Source organism: Melanostigma gelatinosum, assembly GCF_949748355.1.
Source record: "Melanostigma gelatinosum genome assembly, chromosome: 3".
Classification (NCBI taxonomy): Eukaryota; Metazoa; Chordata; class Actinopteri; order Perciformes; family Zoarcidae; genus Melanostigma; species Melanostigma gelatinosum.
The window spans coordinates 21,046,063-21,065,760 of NC_136636.1; the positions used below are offsets into that span (position 1 = coordinate 21,046,063).

The window sequence follows — 19,698 nt, forward strand, 5'->3', positions numbered from 1 at the left end:
TTCAATAGTACCGAGTGAGTCCTATAATACTGAAACAAGAAACATTGAGAGAAGAAGTTTGTCTTTAAAGTATTTATTCTCTGCGCAGAGAAGGCTTCACCATCATACTGACTGCAACACAGTCCGCAGAGGATGATCCAAGAGTTCAGTTTGTCTCCTGCTCTTAAACATCTCAGCACACAGCAGGGGGGGGGGGCATCAGGCATTTACATTACAACAATAGATCAGCAGTTTCAAGCTCCCAATTGACCCCTCCAGTCATTCCCTTCCTCTTCTAAGCCTTGTCACATGAAGACATGTGTCTTTATTACCTTTGATTATCTCTGGGAAAACAAAGTAGTGTTAAATAGCTGAATCAGCTATCGGTAACTACATGCAGATCCGGTATTTGATACCAATATTTAAATAAATAACAATTCAGTACATTTTTATCTATGTATTTATTTGTCTGATTTTGTTTTTCAAAGTTAGGAAAACAAAATCTAGAAAACAAAAATCTAGAAAACATCATAAATAGTGATCGTATGTCGTATATAAAAAAAGTCAGTATATTGTTTCATAACATTTTTGTAAAGATGTCATAGCTTCGCCACCAGTTATAACGTTAAAACACGTCTTCCATATCAATGTATCAATAATAATCTACATTAGTTATAATTGTTTACACTTACATAACAGTTCATTTGACATTGACAATGTGTCTGACTCAAGTAACGTAGGTTTCTGAAACAAATCTAAACAGAGGTTGGTGTGATCACCGCAAACTAACCAGGAACACAGTCGTCCCTCTTAGACTGCAGCCCGTGTTTCCCACCCGGATGTATTTTGGTGGCGCACACGTTACTTACAATGGAAACATGTTCGATAAGTAGCGTAGCCGACGATGAACTAAACGATCCAGGAGCCGCTCCTTATGGCAACTTTATAAACTATTACACCTTCAACCCTCCGGAAAACCGTCTGCGCCTCATTCCCTCCACATTACTCCAGGATTTAGGTCACAGCGACGGCCATCACGCCACCCTGATCCTGGACGTTGGGTGTAATTCAGGAGTGAGTGACTCTGGGACGTTCAACAATCAAATACTGCTTAAGATGCATTATCTTTAACTGTTTGGTCTGGAGTAGCCTCGATATTCATTACTCACGTTTCGACAATAGTACATACAGTGATAACTCATTACATACGCATTCAGCGGTTAAATAACTAAATATGAATAAAATATCACTACATTTACTCAAGCAGTGAGGTACTTCTACTCCACTAATGTAATATTTCATAGGAAAGGGTACTTGAATCCACTACATTTGTTTGACAGCTTTAGTTAACGTTACTTTAGATCAATACAAAACATAATCAACAAATAAGTTATGATGTATTAATATGTATTAAGATACCCGACAGTGTATAAAGTAGGTGAAATTAGCCCCATCTGCAACCTTAGTGACGCTGACACATTTTACACATCGCCAATTGTAATCCAATGATATATTATTCTGAAATGGGCCATTCTGCATAATTTTACTTTTAGTACTTTGTGTATATTTTGATGCGAAAACTCATGTTTTTACTTAAGTAAGATTTTGAATGCAGGGCTTTTACTTTTACTATAACAGTATTTTTACACTGTGGAATTGCTAGTTTTTAGTGCAAGATGCAAGTACTGTACACATTTGCCTGCGATACATATGGCAGTCAAGCATGACATCTTAGAATTTTGAATTAAAGTTAATAATCAGTCAATACAACACAAATATATACCTGTATATTTGTTTGTTGTGAAAGCTGTCCCCGCTTTTCTTTCTCCCTGTGAATAACAGGAACTGAGTGTAGCCTTTTACAAGCATCTGGTCCAGGAGCCCGAGTGCCAAGAGGAGTCCGAGGAGAGGAAGGTTCATCTCCTGGGCTTTGACCTGGACGAGATCCTCATTCAGAGGGCTCAGCAGAACAACCCTCTACCCGGCAGCATCTCCTTCATCACCCTGGACGTCACTAAAGACACCGACCGGCTGCAGCATTACCTCGACCAGCACGGCTGCTCCCACTTCCACCTGTGTCTGTGCCTGGCGGTCACCATGTGGGTCCACCTGAACCACGGCGACGCCGGCCTGCTGCAGCTGCTCTCTCGCCTGGCCTCCGTTAGCCAGCACCTCCTGCTGGAGGCACAGCCCTGGAAGTGCTACCGCTCTGCAGCCCGGCGGCTGAGGAAGCTAGGCCGCTCAGACTTTGACCACTTCAAGACCCTGACGATCCGGGGGGACGTAGCGGAGCAGGCCAGGGAGCACCTGGAGGGACACTGTGGCATGGAGCTCATCCGGAGCTTCGGCAGCACTACGTGGGACCGAAAACTGCTTCTTTTCAAGAGGAGATGAGACGTCAAGAGTTTCCATCTGCTGCTGCTGCAGGACCAGGAAGAGAAATCAACATGGGGAAGGGGAGAATATTTGAAAAGTCTAATTTTTAGATTATAAACATTAACTTGCAATGATTATGACGGTGTGTTGTAAAAGTCATTTTTCAAGCAAAATGGCAAACATGAGCTGGTTCCACTTTTACAAATGGATCTCTGGGTTTTGTTTTCTTGGTCGGACAAAACTAATCATTTGATGAGGTCACTTTGAGCTCTGGCAACTACATGTTTTATATATTTCCTGATATTTTGTACACCGATTAATCCACGATGACAATTAGGGCAACAATCTTCAATTATTGATTAATCTGCAGATTCGTTTTTCAAGTAATCGTTTTTTATATGTGAAGAATGTTTCAGTTTCCAGAGCTTGAGCTTTCAAATATCTTGTTTTGTCAAACCAACAGTCCAAAATCCAAAGATATTCAGTTTACAAATCATTTCTAAACTAAATGATACAAAACAGAAAAGCAGCAAACCCTCACACATGTATTATCAAAAGGTATTACTGGTTTCACTAGTTGTTGCAGTTCTAGAGGAAAGGACAACTGAACATTAACGTGGGTAAAACCGTGAAATGCATTTGGTCAATTTCTCTAAATCACCTTATGTATGTAATTCAAATGTTTGAAAACATAACCCATCAATACAAACATTCACTTTGTTTACATTCATAAACATGCAGATTAAATAATAAAACAGTTTCTTTATCAAACGTCTGCTTCCTTCTACATCGGAGCCGACAACCAGTGTTCAATAACGCAGAACTACAAATCAAAACGTGAGCACAATTCATTCATCATCATTTTAATTACAGAATACTAAAAATAACATTACATAAAATGTCTTTTTAAAAGAAACCAAATATTACAAAGGTTGTAAATTTTGTAAAGTTAGGATATAAAATCTTTGAACAGTGGTGCATAATTGAAAAGAAAAATAATTTTCATAAAATGTATATATTAACTGTTCTACTACATAAAAAATGAGATGGACACAAATCGCAGACAGACGAGATGAGTAGACACCGGCATTACCGCAGTGAGCTCTCCTTTCCAAGGAAGAAAGACTTGAGATGCACAGCACACACCACAATCAGCTTAAGTTCTCAAGTTATGTCTACGTTCAAAAAAAAAAAAAAAAAAAGGGGGGGGGTTACCATTTACAACAGGAGAGAACACACAAGCTCGGGAGACTACAAAAAGTGACTTGGTGACTGCTCCCAATATTCACACATCTCGATGGGTAAAAACCAGACTAAAACTGGCCTTTGTTCCATAACACACAAACCGTTTCCCACAGGTTCAAGCTGTACAAAAGAGTCGCCAAACGTTGAGACACATCACACTTCAAGTCACTCCACCAAGACAGGGAAGTAATGATCGGCTGTCTCGTCACACAGCCATTCCTATATCCTACTGTACAACTGGTCAGATCCACTGAACGCTACCATGGTCACATAATTCAATATCAGGAGGACAACCTTGAGGAATCGGAACAGACTCTACACAAGAGAGAGAGGGGGGGGGGGTACACATGCATAATCCAACAGTGCGCTTCCTTTCTTCCTCTTCTTTCTGAGATTTACGTCGCCCTGCGTCACTTCATCACGAGCCCTTGTTAAGATGTTTTAGCCAACCTATGAGTCGCCCATCGAGGACACTCGGAGCCTGTTTGGAGCGCTGATGTCCCTCTACGAGAACGCCACACCGGCCGATCGTGTCCACACAGAGGCATTTCATTTGGCTCCTGCCGTTGGGGGAAGACGTGTTGTTTTTGGTAACAGACACAAGGGGAGAGGGGATCAACAGTTTATTCCGTGTTCTTTCAAAAACATTGAGATATGGGTTTAATCAAGAGTTGCGCTGAGTGTCAGAATCACTATTCCTTCTGTGCGGTAGTAGTGGTTTCAGTGGCCCATGTAGACCGGGGTGGAGAGATGCAGAGAGAGGGAGACGGCCGATAACCCAGAGCCAAAAGACATCTGAGACAATAGAGGCATTTTAGAAGAAATGAGGCGAGAGACACCAGCAGAGCTACTTGGGTTGGCTGGTTTTGTTGCTCGGACAGCTGGAGGTTTTTCTTTTTTCACCAGGAATCCAGGAGCTGCTGCTTATCGTGTAAGGTAATAATGCTGTTTAGGTTCAGATGAGTCCCCCTGAGTTAGTGCACACGTCAGTTAGGCAGGCCTCGCCCGCTTGTTCGTTAAGAAATGCACAAAAAGAAGCATTAAGAAAAAAAAAAAAATCAATTCAGCAATTTTATAATCAAGCTTACAATTAGCTTTGGAGGAAGAGAGCCCGTCGTAGTTCTACAAGTCTGTGATTGGGGAAGGACTGAGTCGATGTTAGTGTGGAAGAGGGCGGGGACAAGTTCAGGCATGAATACGCCGGCTCCCACAAAGTGGTGCAGCAAACCTCTTGAGTCCTGCTCATTTTCTGAAAACTCTGAGAAGTATGCATCTTGTGTTGTGAATGCGATGTGCGCTATGTAGTGCCTAACCAGAGTCTGGGTTGTGTGTGTGTTTTTTCATTTTAACATGCTCATACTGTAATCTGATCATCTGACATGATTCCCAAGTGGTCGTTGGTGCAGGTCTGCCCAGCAGGCGAGTGGTTGGGGATCTGGTCAGGTGCTGGTGTTGCAGCTTACGCTGACTGTGCGTCAGACAGACAGACAGGTAGGTAGACAGGCAGGTGGGGCCGTAATGGGACTCGGGAGCTGGAGGCTAAATCAAGGGAGCTGTGTCCAACAGGCCTTTGTTAGGGTCCAGGCTGGCAAAGAAGCGGACGTCCCGGTCCTTGTCGGACTGCAGGGCCATCACCGTCTCCTCCAGCTCGTCGGAGTAGGCACAGCCGGGCTCCTTGAAGTAAGCTGGACATGAAACACAACAGTTAGTTCAAGGAGAGAGCTCTGGGATGTGCAGAGGCAATATTCTATATATATTTGTGAAGTATTTTACGTCTTCAATGACTAATAATTGAGGCAAAGTTGGAAACGTATTAAGACAAGCCAACACATTTAGATGTATTGATACTAACAAAAATACAGAGTAGCATCAGCCTCATCCTTAAAAAGACAACATTAACCATTCATTTATTTCCACTGTACCTTTCTCCATGACACTCTGTCGTAGAGCCTTGGCCACCAGTACGCGGACATTGGCCACCGGGTCTGAGGAGAGGCTGAGCAGGCTGGGTAAAAGGTGCTGGCCAAACTGCTCCATGGGCATGCAGTCCTCTACGATCGCCTGCAGACAACACGAAGAAGAAGAAGAAACACAAAGTCACTCAGACAGGCCGGTGTTAAAGACAGCTGGTCCAACACAGAAGAAGAGAGAAATGTAATTTCTGTAGTTCAGACAACCATCAGACGGGTACACAGCTGTCTATGTTGTCGATAAACGGGTAGAGAGACAACGCGGGAGACGCTGATCCATCACCTGGGCTACGTAACGTGAGACGAGCGTTACACACCTGGCAGATGAAGGCGAAGGCCTGCCGCCCCACCCACTTGGGACAGTGGCAGAACCTGACGGTGAGCTCGTTGATGAAGTTCAGGCCCAGGTCATCGGCTCCACATGCATACAGCTTCTGGAGGATCTCCACCACCTGGCAACACAAAGAGGTGATGACTCACTTAACAATAGGGATTTAATACCGCAGTGAATCTGCAACAAAATGCAAATGTGTGTTTAAGGAGGTTAAGAATTAAGTTCAGAGGCAGACATTGGAGCAATAGGAGATGAAAATATGTAATAGTGTCGACAGTAGCTGTAATGATTGAAAAAGCATATTAATGAATAGTTAAGAACATTTGAAGAAATACGCTTATTTGAGTTAAATGAGAAGATGAAGCCAGTTAGCTTAGCTTAGCAAAAAGTCTGGAAACAGGGAAACGTCTAGCCCGACTCCGTCCAAAAGGTAACGCAATCCCGTTCTCAAGTTTCTTTGAGGGGCGCAGTAACTTCCTTGAGTCTGGTCATATGACGAGCATTACTTTCTCACATTTACCCACAACACATACTGAACATCCTGCATCAGTGTGACTCATTTCCCCTTTTTCCCCATTCAAGTTTCTAACATATTTCCTCTCACTGGATATTCCTTCCACCAGCCAAAGGAAAAACAAACAAATCAACATTGCACACTTACCAGTTTGTACGAGATCCACCTGACCTCTGAGACTTTGTCAGAGCAGAGTGTGAGTGCTATCTGTCTGAGGTAGTCATACACGTCGTAGTGGCTGTACAACTCTATGATCAAGATCAACTGCCTGGATGGAGAGAGAGAGAGAGCATGTACACTCTCCTGGAAATAGAAGTGCAATATAACAAATGCCCAAAATGAATTTAACTGCAATTTTTAAGATCACGTCACAGATACAAATGAGGAAATTAACTGGCAAGGCGATAGACAGTAAATTCACCGTAGAATTAAATCTAACACGCGTACAGTGTGATGAGCACAGAAGATCGGCCGCGCCATACCATCTACGAGCAAGGCACTGATTGGAAGTCAGTCTGTAAAAACCTAAATGTAATTATGTTCCGCTTGGAAGAGGAAGAAGGAGACGTACTCTGCCAGCTCATATCTGAATCTCCAGTTGCGACTGTTGTCCGTCACCATGAACTCCTGCAGCTGGTAGAGATACTCTCTCCTCTTGTCTGCGTGCAGCAGCTGCAACAAGAAGACAGCTCAGTTATCTGGTACCAAATGTAAAGCAGACTGTGGTTTACTTCAACTGCCAACATAAACTAAATCGAAACAGTCCTTTTTGTCATCTTACATGAATATATTTGCTGAAATGTAAATGTCCTGAACTCAAACTGTGCTGTAATGTTAGTTGCATAGTCAGCATTATATAAAAATTCTATCATCTCACCTTGAGGAAGTCGTAGAGGTGTTTGAGCACGCCAATGCGGACCTCGTCCAGGTCTTTGAGGAAGCCGTTGAAGATGGGCACCAGGTCAGCTGCAGTCAGCTGGTCTCCCAGGATAACCGCCAGCTCGTGGATGGAGAAAGCCAGCGTCCGCCGCACCTTCCACTGAGGATCGGGAAGGAGAGGGAAAAGAAACGCACACAAAGATTATAAAACACAAGCCATGAACAAGCAAGTGTCTTTGTAGAAAAAAGAAGCTGCTTTTCAAAACGGAAAACAACCACTTGTGAGTTTATTTTTATATACTGATAATGCAGGACATGTTAAACAACAACTCCTCCTGTGATTGGTCTGAGTCCACTGTACAGTGCAATGCTGTCATGCCTGTGATGGAGTAATGATCAACACTGTGACTGAGTGTCTGTCTCGCCGTCTCTGCTGCCGTGAAGTGAAGCAACGGTTCCCTTTCTTTCGTGCTTCATCGACCAATGCATTCGTACAACAAGTGCTTTGTTCCTCAAGTCAAGCTGAGCACATCACTGAACTAGGCCTGCATGGCATGAGGATAATCTGGGGTCTGCTGTGTCAGCCTGGTTGTCTTTGAATTTCATATTTTTTAAATAACATGTGGCTTATAGAGCAGAACACGATAAAAGCTCATTGGTGTCTCACCGGAAACAAATCTAAAATGTCATTAAAATAAATGATTTTTCTGACATCAAACTACTGAATGAAGTTTGAGTATCAGTCATTCCTCCAGTCCAACAGTTAAGACCACATGCAGACAGATGTTTTAGCTGGTGTAACCGAGGGGTTACTTTGCTCATATACAGATGATCCGTAAGTCTGCACCGACTTTATGACTCCAGCCATGTCAACAACAACATCACCGCTTCACTGTTTCCGTTCCACCCTTCCCAATAAAATCCCCAGACACTTGAACACTGCTTACTGTAGACACCATTAAGTCATTCAAAGCCTTCACTTAGAGGCAACTGAAAAAAAATAGCTTACACTCGATTGTAACAGTTGGCTATTAGCCGAGCTAGCGCGCTGCGCTTGTTTACAGCAGCAGCGGTGGATGAGAGACCGCATACTCAAATATGGCTCTCGCTTTTCTACATTTTGACACCATGTTTATGCCTAACCCCTGACCAATAGGACCGTCCATTCAAACATTAACCTTGTGAAATTATCATATGAATAACTTGAGTTATGGTCAAAAACATGTCTGTCAACAGGGATAGTGGTCACAGTGACCTTTGACCACCAACATCGAATCAATTCGTCCTTACATCCAAGTAGATATTTGTGCCATATTTGAAGTAATTCCATCCAGGCGTTCATGAGACTGTGGCGTTCATGAGACTGGGACATACGTGATATGACAGATGGAGAACGCGAGATATAGCGCTTCCTGCCACTGCTTTCACCGGCGTGGAGGCATAAACACATGCATGTTTTTATGAATGGGTTTCTTTCGAACATGGCTGAGAGAAATTCTTGCAGCACTTTAAAAACAAGACCCTCACTCACTTCATTACCTTTAAAAAACCCTAAAACGCAGCTATACACTCTCCCCGTATATATCAGCACTATAGTTGATGTAACAAAGCCGAAGAAAACATTGACTCAGTGACCACAGACTGATCGAAACAAGCAGACGCAGAGGGAACTTTGCTGTTCTCACTGTGATGTACAAGCCGATGAGGAAGAGCTTCACGTCCTCACTAAATGCACACAGTATTCCTAAAAAGGAGATCGATTTCTTCACAAAGCCAGCATCTTACGTCCAGAAACACCGCACCACACCAATCAGGAACAACTTATAAAATTAGCTACAAAATAGCTGAATTAGCCATTATTCAATCTATTTAACAGTACGATCATTGTACTGTTTAAAAAGTGTTATCTTGTGATTATCCATTTTGTTTTCTTGTGTAAAATGTAATTATTCAATAACATGTGATTTAGCAACTATGTAACTACAACATTCAAGCCAATAAAGCTTATTTGAATTTAGAGTAATTCAATAGACCCCCCCCCCCCCCCCCCCCACACACACACACACACACAAAGCTTGGAAAAATGCACACAAATATTATGAATTGGTTTGGATTTTTCCCAGTAGAGTCTGACTGCAGACATGGCGGTAATTTACAGGGCTTGAATTGGGATTTGTTATGTGGGGGTCCTTTGTGGTTTCGGTAGGGGTTCCAATGGGAAAATATTTTGATTAACAAGTTCTAAAGCTTTATAATGCACTTTGGCACATTATTTACATTCAAAGCACATGTCTTAATCATTGTAAACTGAAATATGTACCACAAAAACAGTTTCTTTTCCAGATTAATTATGAATTGAGACGTTAAAAATATTAGTAGTTAGTAATTAGTATCGAGTAGAAACTGAATACTAAACTTTTTTTAGGCACATCCCAAAACTAGGGGCGTGCCGACCAATTTCTCGATAATACACAGACTATGGATGATACCTCCTACAACACCACTTCAAACAATTCAAACTATCCCTTTAAGAGTGCTTATATGTGCTCAATCACTCATTTTAGAATCAAACCGCAAACCATCTCCCCATTTCTCTGCCTACCTGCACATCGGTAGCGAGGGTTTCATACGTGTCCTTGAGGCAGTGCCAGTTCTGTCGTCCCAGAGTGAGCGCTACCCCCGGCAGGCTGAAGGCACAGTGTTTGGCTATTTCTGTATCCACCGTCTGAGCCCGGGCCGGGTCCGTCATCGAGAGGTACTGATCCAAGAGCTGCTGGGGGATGACATTCTGAAGAGGGGGGCGAGAGATTGAAGAGCTTGATGATCAAAGAGGACACAGGATGCACCGGCAGAAGTTACTTAATAAAGTCTGTGCCCTCTCAACTACGAGGTTCTGATTAATATTTACGGGATGTATGACGGAGGTGCTGACTGACCTGGATCTTGGGCTTATCCTCATACATGGGGCTGTGAGCAGAGTCTTCCTTTCCCTCCTCCTCCTCCTCCTCATCATCTTCCTCCACACTCTCAATCAGTTCAGACTCCTGAGGCAAATACAAACACACACATTAGCAAAAAAGTGAGCGCACCGCACTTTAAAGACGCTATATTTTCTCATTACTCTTCAAAAAAAAAAAATCACTCGCACAGTCCTGATTTACTAGATAAACTGAGTTTTTACATTTCAATAATCAACAGCTAACTTAACACGCTGCACAGATGTGCATAGTCTCGTACTAGAATAGGCGAGTCAGGAGGAGACTCCTCCTGGTCCTCCAAGGGCTCCGTCTGCGTCTCCTCGTCCCCTTGCTCCTGGACAGGGTTGGACTCTGAGGCTGAAGGAGGCTCCATCGTTTGCTCCTCTTCTGTGGGACTCTGTTCACTCTCGACCTGAACCTCCACAGACTGGCTCTCCACAGACTGGCTCTCCACAGACTGGCTCTCCACAGACTGGCTCTCCACAGACTGGCTCTCCACAGACGGGCCCTCGATGTCGTCCTCAGGCTGCTCTTCTGGCTCTGGTTCAGTCAGGCCGTCGTCTGTGGGGTCGTCGTCGAGCTGGGCTGCCTTCAGAGCCGCTGACAACACCTGGACTTGAGCTGGAGATAAATTCACATGCATAACTCAGTCGACATTCCAATTCATTGACAAAAGCTTCCAGCTAATCTTACATATTCCGGCTCTGTATACCCACCTTGTACATCAGGGTCATCAATGTGCGGTTGCAAACGGTCCAAGACCTTCTGGATCTGGTCACTGGTAGCTTTGCCTGGGCTGGACTTGGAATCGGGATAATCAGGTTCCTCCTCTTCCTCCTGCTCCATCCCCTCCTCTGATTTATCACAATTTAGCATCTCCAGTTCCCCGCTTATATCTGGTAAAGGAGATCTCCAATAGTTGAATGAATTAAAGTTATCGTCCGCCTGCTCCGTGTCTTTTGTGTTCTTAGCATTGTTTGTAGTCGTAGGGCTGGCGTCGCTGTTGGAGAACGTGCGGGTGAAGCTGCCGCGCATCTCTCTGGGAACTGAAGTGTAGTTGTCTTCAAAGCTGTGCATTTCCTCGCCGTCCGCTGTCGAAACATGCTCTGGGGACGGTGTGGCGCGGCCGTCCTGGTTGGGGGGCGTGTGAGCGATGGTTCTTCCCACGTGGCAGACGCTAATCTCGGAGCAGTTCAGAGAGTTTAGGGAGCAGTCGCTGAAATTAGTGGAACAAAATGTATAAGAATAATCAGGTAAATCCTTATATCTGAAACAGAAAAAAACGAGAGGGGACATCCTATATCTTGTTATTAGCCTCTCTGTAAATGTGAAGAAAGCTTCACAATCCAACACCTATAGTTACATTTTACCAACTGCAGCTCAGCTTTAAGAAACCTTAAACTCTGGTTTAAAGTTGGTCAAACATACTCAAAGTGTAAATTAAAGCATTCATGAGGACATTTTCAAACTCTATAAAAGTACAAAATGTATAAAAGAAAGATTTGTCTGCGTCAACTTCAATTTCTTTTAAACTGGTCTGACCTGATCACACCACGTAAACTATGAGTCATAGGACCAATGATGCAACACATTCACTGCGTCTGTGCACAACAAACTCTGATTCATGTCGCATCAACGCATATTGTGTTAGTACTGCCTGAGGTCAGGTGGTCTTACCTGTCCAATGTACACCTGGGGAGCTCTAGCAGGGCGCCGTCCCCTCTGAAGTGAAGACCGGTGCTGGAGGGATTGGCGAAGGTGGAAATGAAACGCCCCAGAGACTGAAAAGCAGCCTGTCGCACCTAAAAGTGGAGCAGAGCGGAATCTGTCAGTGTCAGCACGACAGAGATTTTACATAACTCAGCAGCCGATCCGTTACAATCTTAACTCATTCATGAACAGGATTGTTAACAGGGGAAACCATTTTAGAGGTTGGATATGGTCCAGAATATTGAATAGACTGGGACAGTGGAACAGCATGCAGTTCTGTTAATAGTACACCGAGCGTCTGCATACACAGACAAGATCACACACGTCCATCTGTGCAAACTACCCGTGTGGTCGTAAATGGGCTCCACGTGGATCCTCACAAACACGTGTAGACGCCGTGTTTTTTCTCTGAATGACTTTTTTAGTTTTCAGAAAGACAGATTACATTACGAAAAATCCAGAAGAAGATGCACATGGTGGTGAGGAAGACAACTCTTTTCATCATATTGCAGAGGAAGTTGCACACAAATGTGCTTGTAATTTTATGCAGTAGAATTTTTCCTGTATGCGTGCGTGTGTGTGTGTGTGCGTGCGTGCGTGCGTGCGTGCGTGTCTTACCCAGCGGGACTGGTCACTGATGAGGCTGATGAACAGGGGGGACAATTTTGCACGTCGCACCTCTGGAGAGGTAGAATTGGAGACCATCATGAAGCACTCTGCACAGGCTTTCCTGATGCCCCACAGACTGTCTGAGCACAGATCGAAGAACTTGGGCATCTAAAAACAAACCCGAGTCAGTTAAACCTGAAACTAGCAGCGAGTGATTGAACTGTGATGGGATGCATCAACAGCAGCAAGGGTGCAAAGAAACTACTGCTATTCTGAAAGGACAGCAATGTTAAACTTCCACGTTACATACTGAAGACGTAATGAGAGCAGTGGTTTCCGAGTAAAAAGGAAAGTCACGGTGCTTCTCACCAGTAGTTTTTCTGTGGCTTCCTGACCAACAATAGAACAAAACTCTCCGAAATTTGCAGCACAGACCTGAAAAACACAAAACAAACATTCAAATGAACTCAAAAGAAGGGCAATTTCAACAACACTGTTACGAATAGTAAGAATTCTAAGAACATAATCATTACATTGACCGCTCAGGTTCCCTAGGTCGAACTGCTTGAGCAATGAAGAAACAGACTTTTGTCTTTGTCTCCTGTCCTACGTAGTGGTAGTGACAAGCTGACACCGGTGTGGAGGACAGTGTTATAACAGTAGTGCAACTGTTCTGCTTTCAGGAATAGCTCAGTACGTGGTGTCTGTGGTTGAGTGAGTGTGAGTGAGAGAGCACTGTTGGTGACTTCATATCCTGAATATGATAATAACCGGGATAAACATCATAACTGGGAGACTCATGTCAATGTAAACACTCTCTCAGTATTTACACAACTCAGTAAATTTAATTTCCACCCTGGCAGCTTAAGTTTAACAATTTTTTCAAGGTGTACATGAAATCAATTTAAATGTCAGCATTCCTTTAGCACATACATACATATATTAGGGGTGTAACGGTTCACAAAACTCACGGTTGGGTTGGGTACGATACAGTGGAGCCACGGTTCGGTACGTGTTCAATACAGTAGAAAACTATAAATGTCAGAGAAATTAACTTGATTTTAAAATATATTTATTCATTACAACTAACATCATAAAGTTATTCTTTGACTTTGAACAATGATGGAACTATACCTGAGTGACCCATCTTCTGGGGTGTCTTCTTAGCAACACATAAGCATAAAAAACAAAAACTGCTCCTTAATGTTATGTAGTATTGTTACTTACATCTTGCATTGTTACTTACATCTTGCAAAAGAGATTTTTAATCTCAATGGGACTACCTGGTTAAATAAAGGTTTTTTATTCAAACGTATTCGGTTCGTCATGCGTACCGAACCGTGAGCCTCGTACCGAACGGTTCAATACGAATACGTGTACCGTTACACCCCTAACAAAAATACACGCACACACACACTGACTGAAATTCTAACGTCACATTCGATTTAAGCATTTAACTGGCACCAGTTACGCCAGAAAACATTCCTCACAGAAAACGGCAGCGCAGTGTAGAGGGTGATGCACAAAACAGAATTAAAACTGACTCACTGCGTTATCGAATTTATTCTGGCACAATTAAACTCAATTTAAAAACAATGTTTTCTCAGCTGTGTCTTATTGGTTCATAATCATTTGAAGCAACTACAGACTGTTAAAAAGTAATGTTGACCTACGAGGAGGTGATGACAATGGTTCGGAGGTGGTTACCTTGCGGACTTGAAAGAGTCTGGCGTCGCTGCAGAGGTCACAGAAGCGTGGCAGCAGTAGATGCTCCACTGTGTCTTTGCTCAACATGGTGACAACTTTACACATCATCTATAAGAGGAGACGTATGAGAGCAATTAGTGTCATCACACTCTTGATTGTGCTTAAATTACAGAACTATTTTGCGCCGATGAACGAAAACAATCAGGGTGTTAAGAGTAGAGGGAAAGGGGAAGACTGTGTGCGTTTGTAAGTAGAATATAAATACAATCGAATATAAAAAGTCACATGCAACTTCGAGCCTTTGCAATAAATTTAAAATCAGGATCTGTAAATGAAATGTTTCAATTCATTCATTCAACACGTGTTGAAGTTATTGTAAACTTTGACAGTTCAATAACACATGCGCCATCAAAATAGAAGCATTTTGTTATTTTTGGACTGATAATCAGATGAAGGCATTGACCAATCACTGTCAGACATTAAATCTACTGTGCCTCTCAGCAGTCTGCCATGTGGTTTTCAGCTAAAGTTCATTCAAGTCCATTTCCCTGATAATAAATCTGACGTTTTTTTAGTCTCTTGCGTAAAGAAATACGAGGTTTCTTACAGAGACTGCCTCAATTTTGTAGTCATCATCACTGCTGGGTTCTGTGAGGTCCAGTAGAACTGGACAAACTTTGGTCTCCATATCAGCTTTAGAGATGAGGCCCTGCTCCAACAGAACAAGCAGCGCTGCCTGGCTGGTCTTCCGCACCTGGAAAAGATGGGAAGTTAAACTCTATAAAACTCCTAATGTGATTGAAACAAGTGAACATATTCGTATTTCTTAAAAGCTGAACAAAAAGATCTCAAAGAAGAGAAGTGATTGCTGTTTCAATTGTAAGAAATGAGCTTGAAAAGTGAAACCCACCTGGTTATTTGGATCAGTGAGATATCGGACTACAATGGGGACCAAGTATCTTGAGAAAGCTGCTGGGAAGTTGGGCCGACTCTCGTGCAAGAACATGGCAATGTTGGGGACCTGCTCCATCAGTTCGGCTCGCACTGTAGGCTCTGAGTACACCGATTGAAATAAGATATACGTGCAAACAGAACAGGTGTGCATTAAGAACAACAAGCGTTATAAGCTTGCAACCATGTGAGGATTTAATTTTAAAAAAAAGAAAAAAAAGACTACACCACGGTCAAAAAGCGCAGATTAATAGAGACACGACAACTAAAATCGATGAAAAGGAAAACTCATCTACCTCCATCTTCCGACATTCTGGCAACTGTCTCCATGACACTGATAAAGTCATTCTCATTGTCACTGAACTCTCGAAGCACATCAAGCAGGCCGCGAGCCACGATCTGCCTAGAAAGCAACAGGAGCGTCAAGTTAGTAGACTGCCTGCCAATACCTACAAGTGCTGACTGCACACAGCGTGACACACGGCTCTGACAGAGCTGTCAAGTGCATTACACACAAACACACACACACATTTGGAATCGACAGGAGGGCGTGAACCCTGCAAAGCCGAGCATGAAAAGCATGTTTGTGTGGGGTTAAGAGAACTGTTAAAGGTTTGCAGAGGATTTTGAATACACTGAGGCCACTTGGCAGGCCTTCACCGCGCTGACAGTACCACCATAAACACTTACAAAATATACAAATATACATCAAATCTAAATTTGTCATTATTAATGACCTACGACAAACTGCGGCTACTATTGTCAACCTATTGCCATATTTCAGACAGACCACAGATCAACTTGAAGTCTTTCACATTCCTGCACTGCAGAGTTAAAGCAGGTATGTGAACAGCAAATACACAGGAATGCACACGGTGGTTCAGATGACTATGAAAATACATGTCTGGAGATCGGATGATGTTTTGATCTCACATTCAAAATTTCTGATGTGAGGTTTATGACACAATTTAGCCACTAATCAGTACAATTCATACAATAAATATGAAGAAAACAACATGTGCAACATTATCCCATTACTTATTTGAGCCAAAAAACCTTTCAGCAATGATTTAAAAAATATTAACAGTGCAAATCATTAAATTTCTTGTTTACGCAATGCATAAAATATAACAATTATGTGCAAAAATTATTGCTGAACAGTTTCCTGGTAAGAGTTTAGAAACTCTGATAAAAAGTTATTTTGAATATCTGGCCACAACTTCTCATAACTTTTTCGACAAGAGATGACATTGGCCAGATGTTTCCTTGATACCAAGTCCCTCTAGGTTGCAGATGTTTCCGTGTTGTTAAGACTCACCGGGGGGGGGGGGGGGGGGGGGTAATGCCCAAAAGAAATCCTAAACATCAGGATGTGTCTACACAACTGCAGATTCGTCAATTTTCATCACACAGAAACTTCTCCTGAGTGTTCCAGTTTTTAGTGATGTGTAACGGTACATTTGCAACTTCTACAATACAAGCTTTGTATAATTTTTTATTTTTTGTACTTTCAACCTCAGTTGCAGCAACCGTAACTTTTTTTAAATAGTTTTATCTCTGAAAGCACCAGTGTAATCTTTCGTCTAAACTGGGCTTTAGCGGGCAAATTGTTTTGTGTCCCACAATATGCACACCACTACGAGTTAACATCGTACTATAAAGGGTTAACAATGCATCCTCATAACCATAAAACTACAACATCCGTTTGTTTGTCTGATGTTTAGCATTCTTTGTGTTAACAGCCGGACCACGGGGTTCCACTTACCTGTTGAAGACATTCTCACTGAAGGCATACTTTTCTAGCCTCCCAAGAGGAGTTAAGTTGTCTTGTCCCGCATCGAGGAAGGCTGTGATGCGGATGCCGTCGCACTCTGAACTATAGTCATCAAATCCAACTGTGACATAGAAAGAAATATTATTTGATGGTCACACAAAGTGGAACCGTCTCTGAAGCACAGAGCTGATGCCAACAAGAGACAAACATTTAAACGAGGGCTGACAGATGCTCCACAGTAACCACAGTGCCATGTTGAAAAAAAACTGAGTCAGGCTAAATGTCAGGAATGCCGATCCTTCAATCTGTGACTACAGTAGAAAGCCTGAGGTCTTAATAATTATTCCATTTCATGGTCCGACCATAAATACACACTAGCTTTGCAGTTGGATCCAGACGCTCTTTTATCGCCCTCTCTAATGCAGACAACAGGGACTGTATGACGGCTAATAATAGCAAGGCGTGAAACCCTGAAATATTATTGACAGCTTGATATTTCACACGGGTGAATGGGGTTGGCCGGAAAGATGACACTTGCTATACCTCCCTGCTGAAGGGGGGGGAAAACAAAGTTCCACACATATACAAGGAATGAATCCATTAATCCAGGTACTACTTAATGTGTTAACAAATTAAAATGACCAAAGTACTCACAATCATCCAGATCACCATCTTCAAAGTATAAAGATAGACCTGCGAGGATAAGGGAATTAGAGGGAGAGTCCACGGTGGCAAACATGTCATCAACATACCATCACATAATACACCACTCCAAATACGCCACATCACATAATACGCCACTCCCCTACAAAACGAAAGGTGCTCTGGGTCGGCAGGTTTAGGCTGACATTTACTAAGAAAGGACAAAGTCTCCTTCAATAAGATTGACAGTATATTGAAGTGGTCTTGCTGATAAATCACTTTGCAAAAGTGAAACTATGACATTGTGGGTGTAGTGACACGGAAGAGGAAGAAATCAAGTCAGTAAATATAAATGTTGTGTTTTTCCTGGGCCGCAAACTATTGTCTTCGTGGATTTTCTTTCAAACACAGAAATAATCTAAGCGTTTCATGTGCACAAAATGAATATGGTGTCACTGGTCATTTCAGTGTATACAGCTGTCATTTCCTTCATGTGGATATTTGTCTGACGAAGACATGTTGGGTCAAAACGCTGCCAATAGAAACTTAAAGAGCCTCTGATTTCAGAGGTACTTTTCTATTGTATATTTATGTATTTCGTCTCTATTCTTTCTGCAAACACGAGACACTCAACCCACCACAGGAATACATTGCCTCAGGTGCAGCTGTTGAATTTCATTTTTATACCAATTTTCTTGTCTCCTCACCCTTTACATATATCTCTGATGTATATAGTAGAGTACCTTTATCTTCTACCATGCTTTATTTTGAGTATAACAGTTGCTCATAATGTAGATGTTTTTCATAGTATATTTGCTCATCTATACTATGCATCTGTCCTTGCATTTCTGCTGCTGTAACATTTTAATTTCCCTGCATAAGATCCATTAAGTTGGACTATTTACATTCCTTGAGATCAAATCACAAACATTTGCCGGATCACTTGGACACTGTATTGCCTACATTAGTGACAACATAGGCTACATGTATCCTGTGGTGTGATATATTTATTCTTTTTGAAATACTGCACAAAACTACAAAGCAGGTACCTCCCATTAGCACACAGTCCAAACTGATGAAAACATACTACTCATGTAAAAACCTTATTTTCAATGCATTAACATGTTGGACAGGCCGATTAGTACAAGACGACTTTCTTTCCTGGTCTGTTTTCAACACCACCCATCCATTGATATAGGACACAATAGCTCAGAGTAGTGAAGTCAAGAGAAGAGCTCAGAGAGAAGTCCCAGAAGGAGAAGCATGTGCTGGGACGGCTAATGCCAGTGTTTACAGCTGGGCATGCAGGGGAATGTGCTGCAAATATAAAAACAACTCCCATCTCCATAAGACACATTAAACGTGCTGTGTTAAGTGAATAAGTGAATAACGTTACGCCTGGTTTACCCCGCAAAACCTTTTGACAAAGAGCTGCATCTCCCCTTTGTTATGGTATGAAGGAGGATTTGATCAGCTTAAGGCTGAAAATGACTTTAGCAACTCAGCTAACGTAAGCTAGGTCAACTCGCTAGCCTTTGCAATGACAACAGTTCGATATTAAAACACGGCTTAAAGCACGCGGTGCTGTCCCACTACAAGAGAGAGAGGCAACTACAAAATAACCTGCCTCTACTGAGTAGCTATGTGTTTAAGTGAAGCCTCAAAGTCACACATTTCGATACCCATGAATAGCCTTCGTTAGCTAGCTGGCTAGCAGTGCTAAGTTTGCTAACAAGGCTTGTCCAGAGCTTTCGCTTGACTTGGCTCGCCTTTGCTAGCACTTTGCCGGGGAATACCATGAATGCAGTGAAATAGGAGCCGCTGTTTCAAATATTGATACTATAGAGACTGCAATGCAGCTTTCTAAGTTCACGCACATCGTCAAAGTATTAGAGAAAACACTATTTGAAAAGTGCCCTTACCTGCCATCTTGAGTCTCGGCTCGGCTCTGCGGGCTGCCGTCCCGTGTGGGCTGTCACCGCCGCTCAGCTGTCACTCAAACACGGTAGAAACTACTTCCTGAAGGCACT

At 42.6% G+C, this 19,698-nt stretch overlaps 2 protein-coding genes across 5 annotated transcripts; one reads left to right on the plus strand and one right to left on the minus strand.

The window, feature by feature from the left end:
* Positions 1–849: 849 nt before the first annotated feature.
* Positions 850–2,820, plus strand: bcdin3d (BCDIN3 domain containing; the record flags this gene model as incomplete). Its single annotated transcript, XM_079265298.1, has 2 exons — positions 850–1,053; positions 1,822–2,820. The coding sequence occupies 2 exons, from the start codon at positions 850–852 to the stop codon at positions 2,371–2,373; spliced, it is 756 nt and encodes a 251-aa protein (XP_079121424.1). The 3' UTR covers positions 2,374–2,820.
* A 382-nt stretch (positions 2,821–3,202) lies between these two features.
* ppp4r1l (protein phosphatase 4, regulatory subunit 1-like) lies at positions 3,203–19,643 on the minus strand (the record flags this gene model as incomplete). Of its 4 annotated transcripts, XM_079266234.1 has the most annotated exons (20): positions 3,203–5,285; positions 5,523–5,661; positions 5,888–6,022; positions 6,566–6,686; positions 6,990–7,090; positions 7,296–7,457; positions 9,900–10,085; positions 10,234–10,341; positions 10,535–10,896; positions 10,992–11,491; positions 11,953–12,077; positions 12,604–12,762; positions 12,964–13,029; positions 14,302–14,409; positions 14,909–15,055; positions 15,212–15,354; positions 15,549–15,655; positions 17,018–17,147; positions 17,681–17,719; positions 19,591–19,643. In XM_079266234.1, the coding sequence occupies 20 exons, from the start codon at positions 19,595–19,597 to the stop codon at positions 5,140–5,142; spliced, it is 2,991 nt and encodes a 996-aa protein (XP_079122360.1). In that variant the 3' UTR covers positions 3,203–5,139. The 4 variants fall into 4 exon arrangements, 3 of the variants coding, with proteins under 3 accessions (XP_079122360.1, XP_079122359.1, XP_079122361.1); XM_079266233.1 differs by lacking the exon at positions 19,591–19,643 and having other exon boundaries at positions 17,681–17,765; XR_013771889.1 differs by lacking the exons at positions 3,203–5,285; positions 6,566–6,686 and having other exon boundaries at positions 5,525–5,661.
* Between the last annotated feature and the right edge of the window lie 55 nt (positions 19,644–19,698).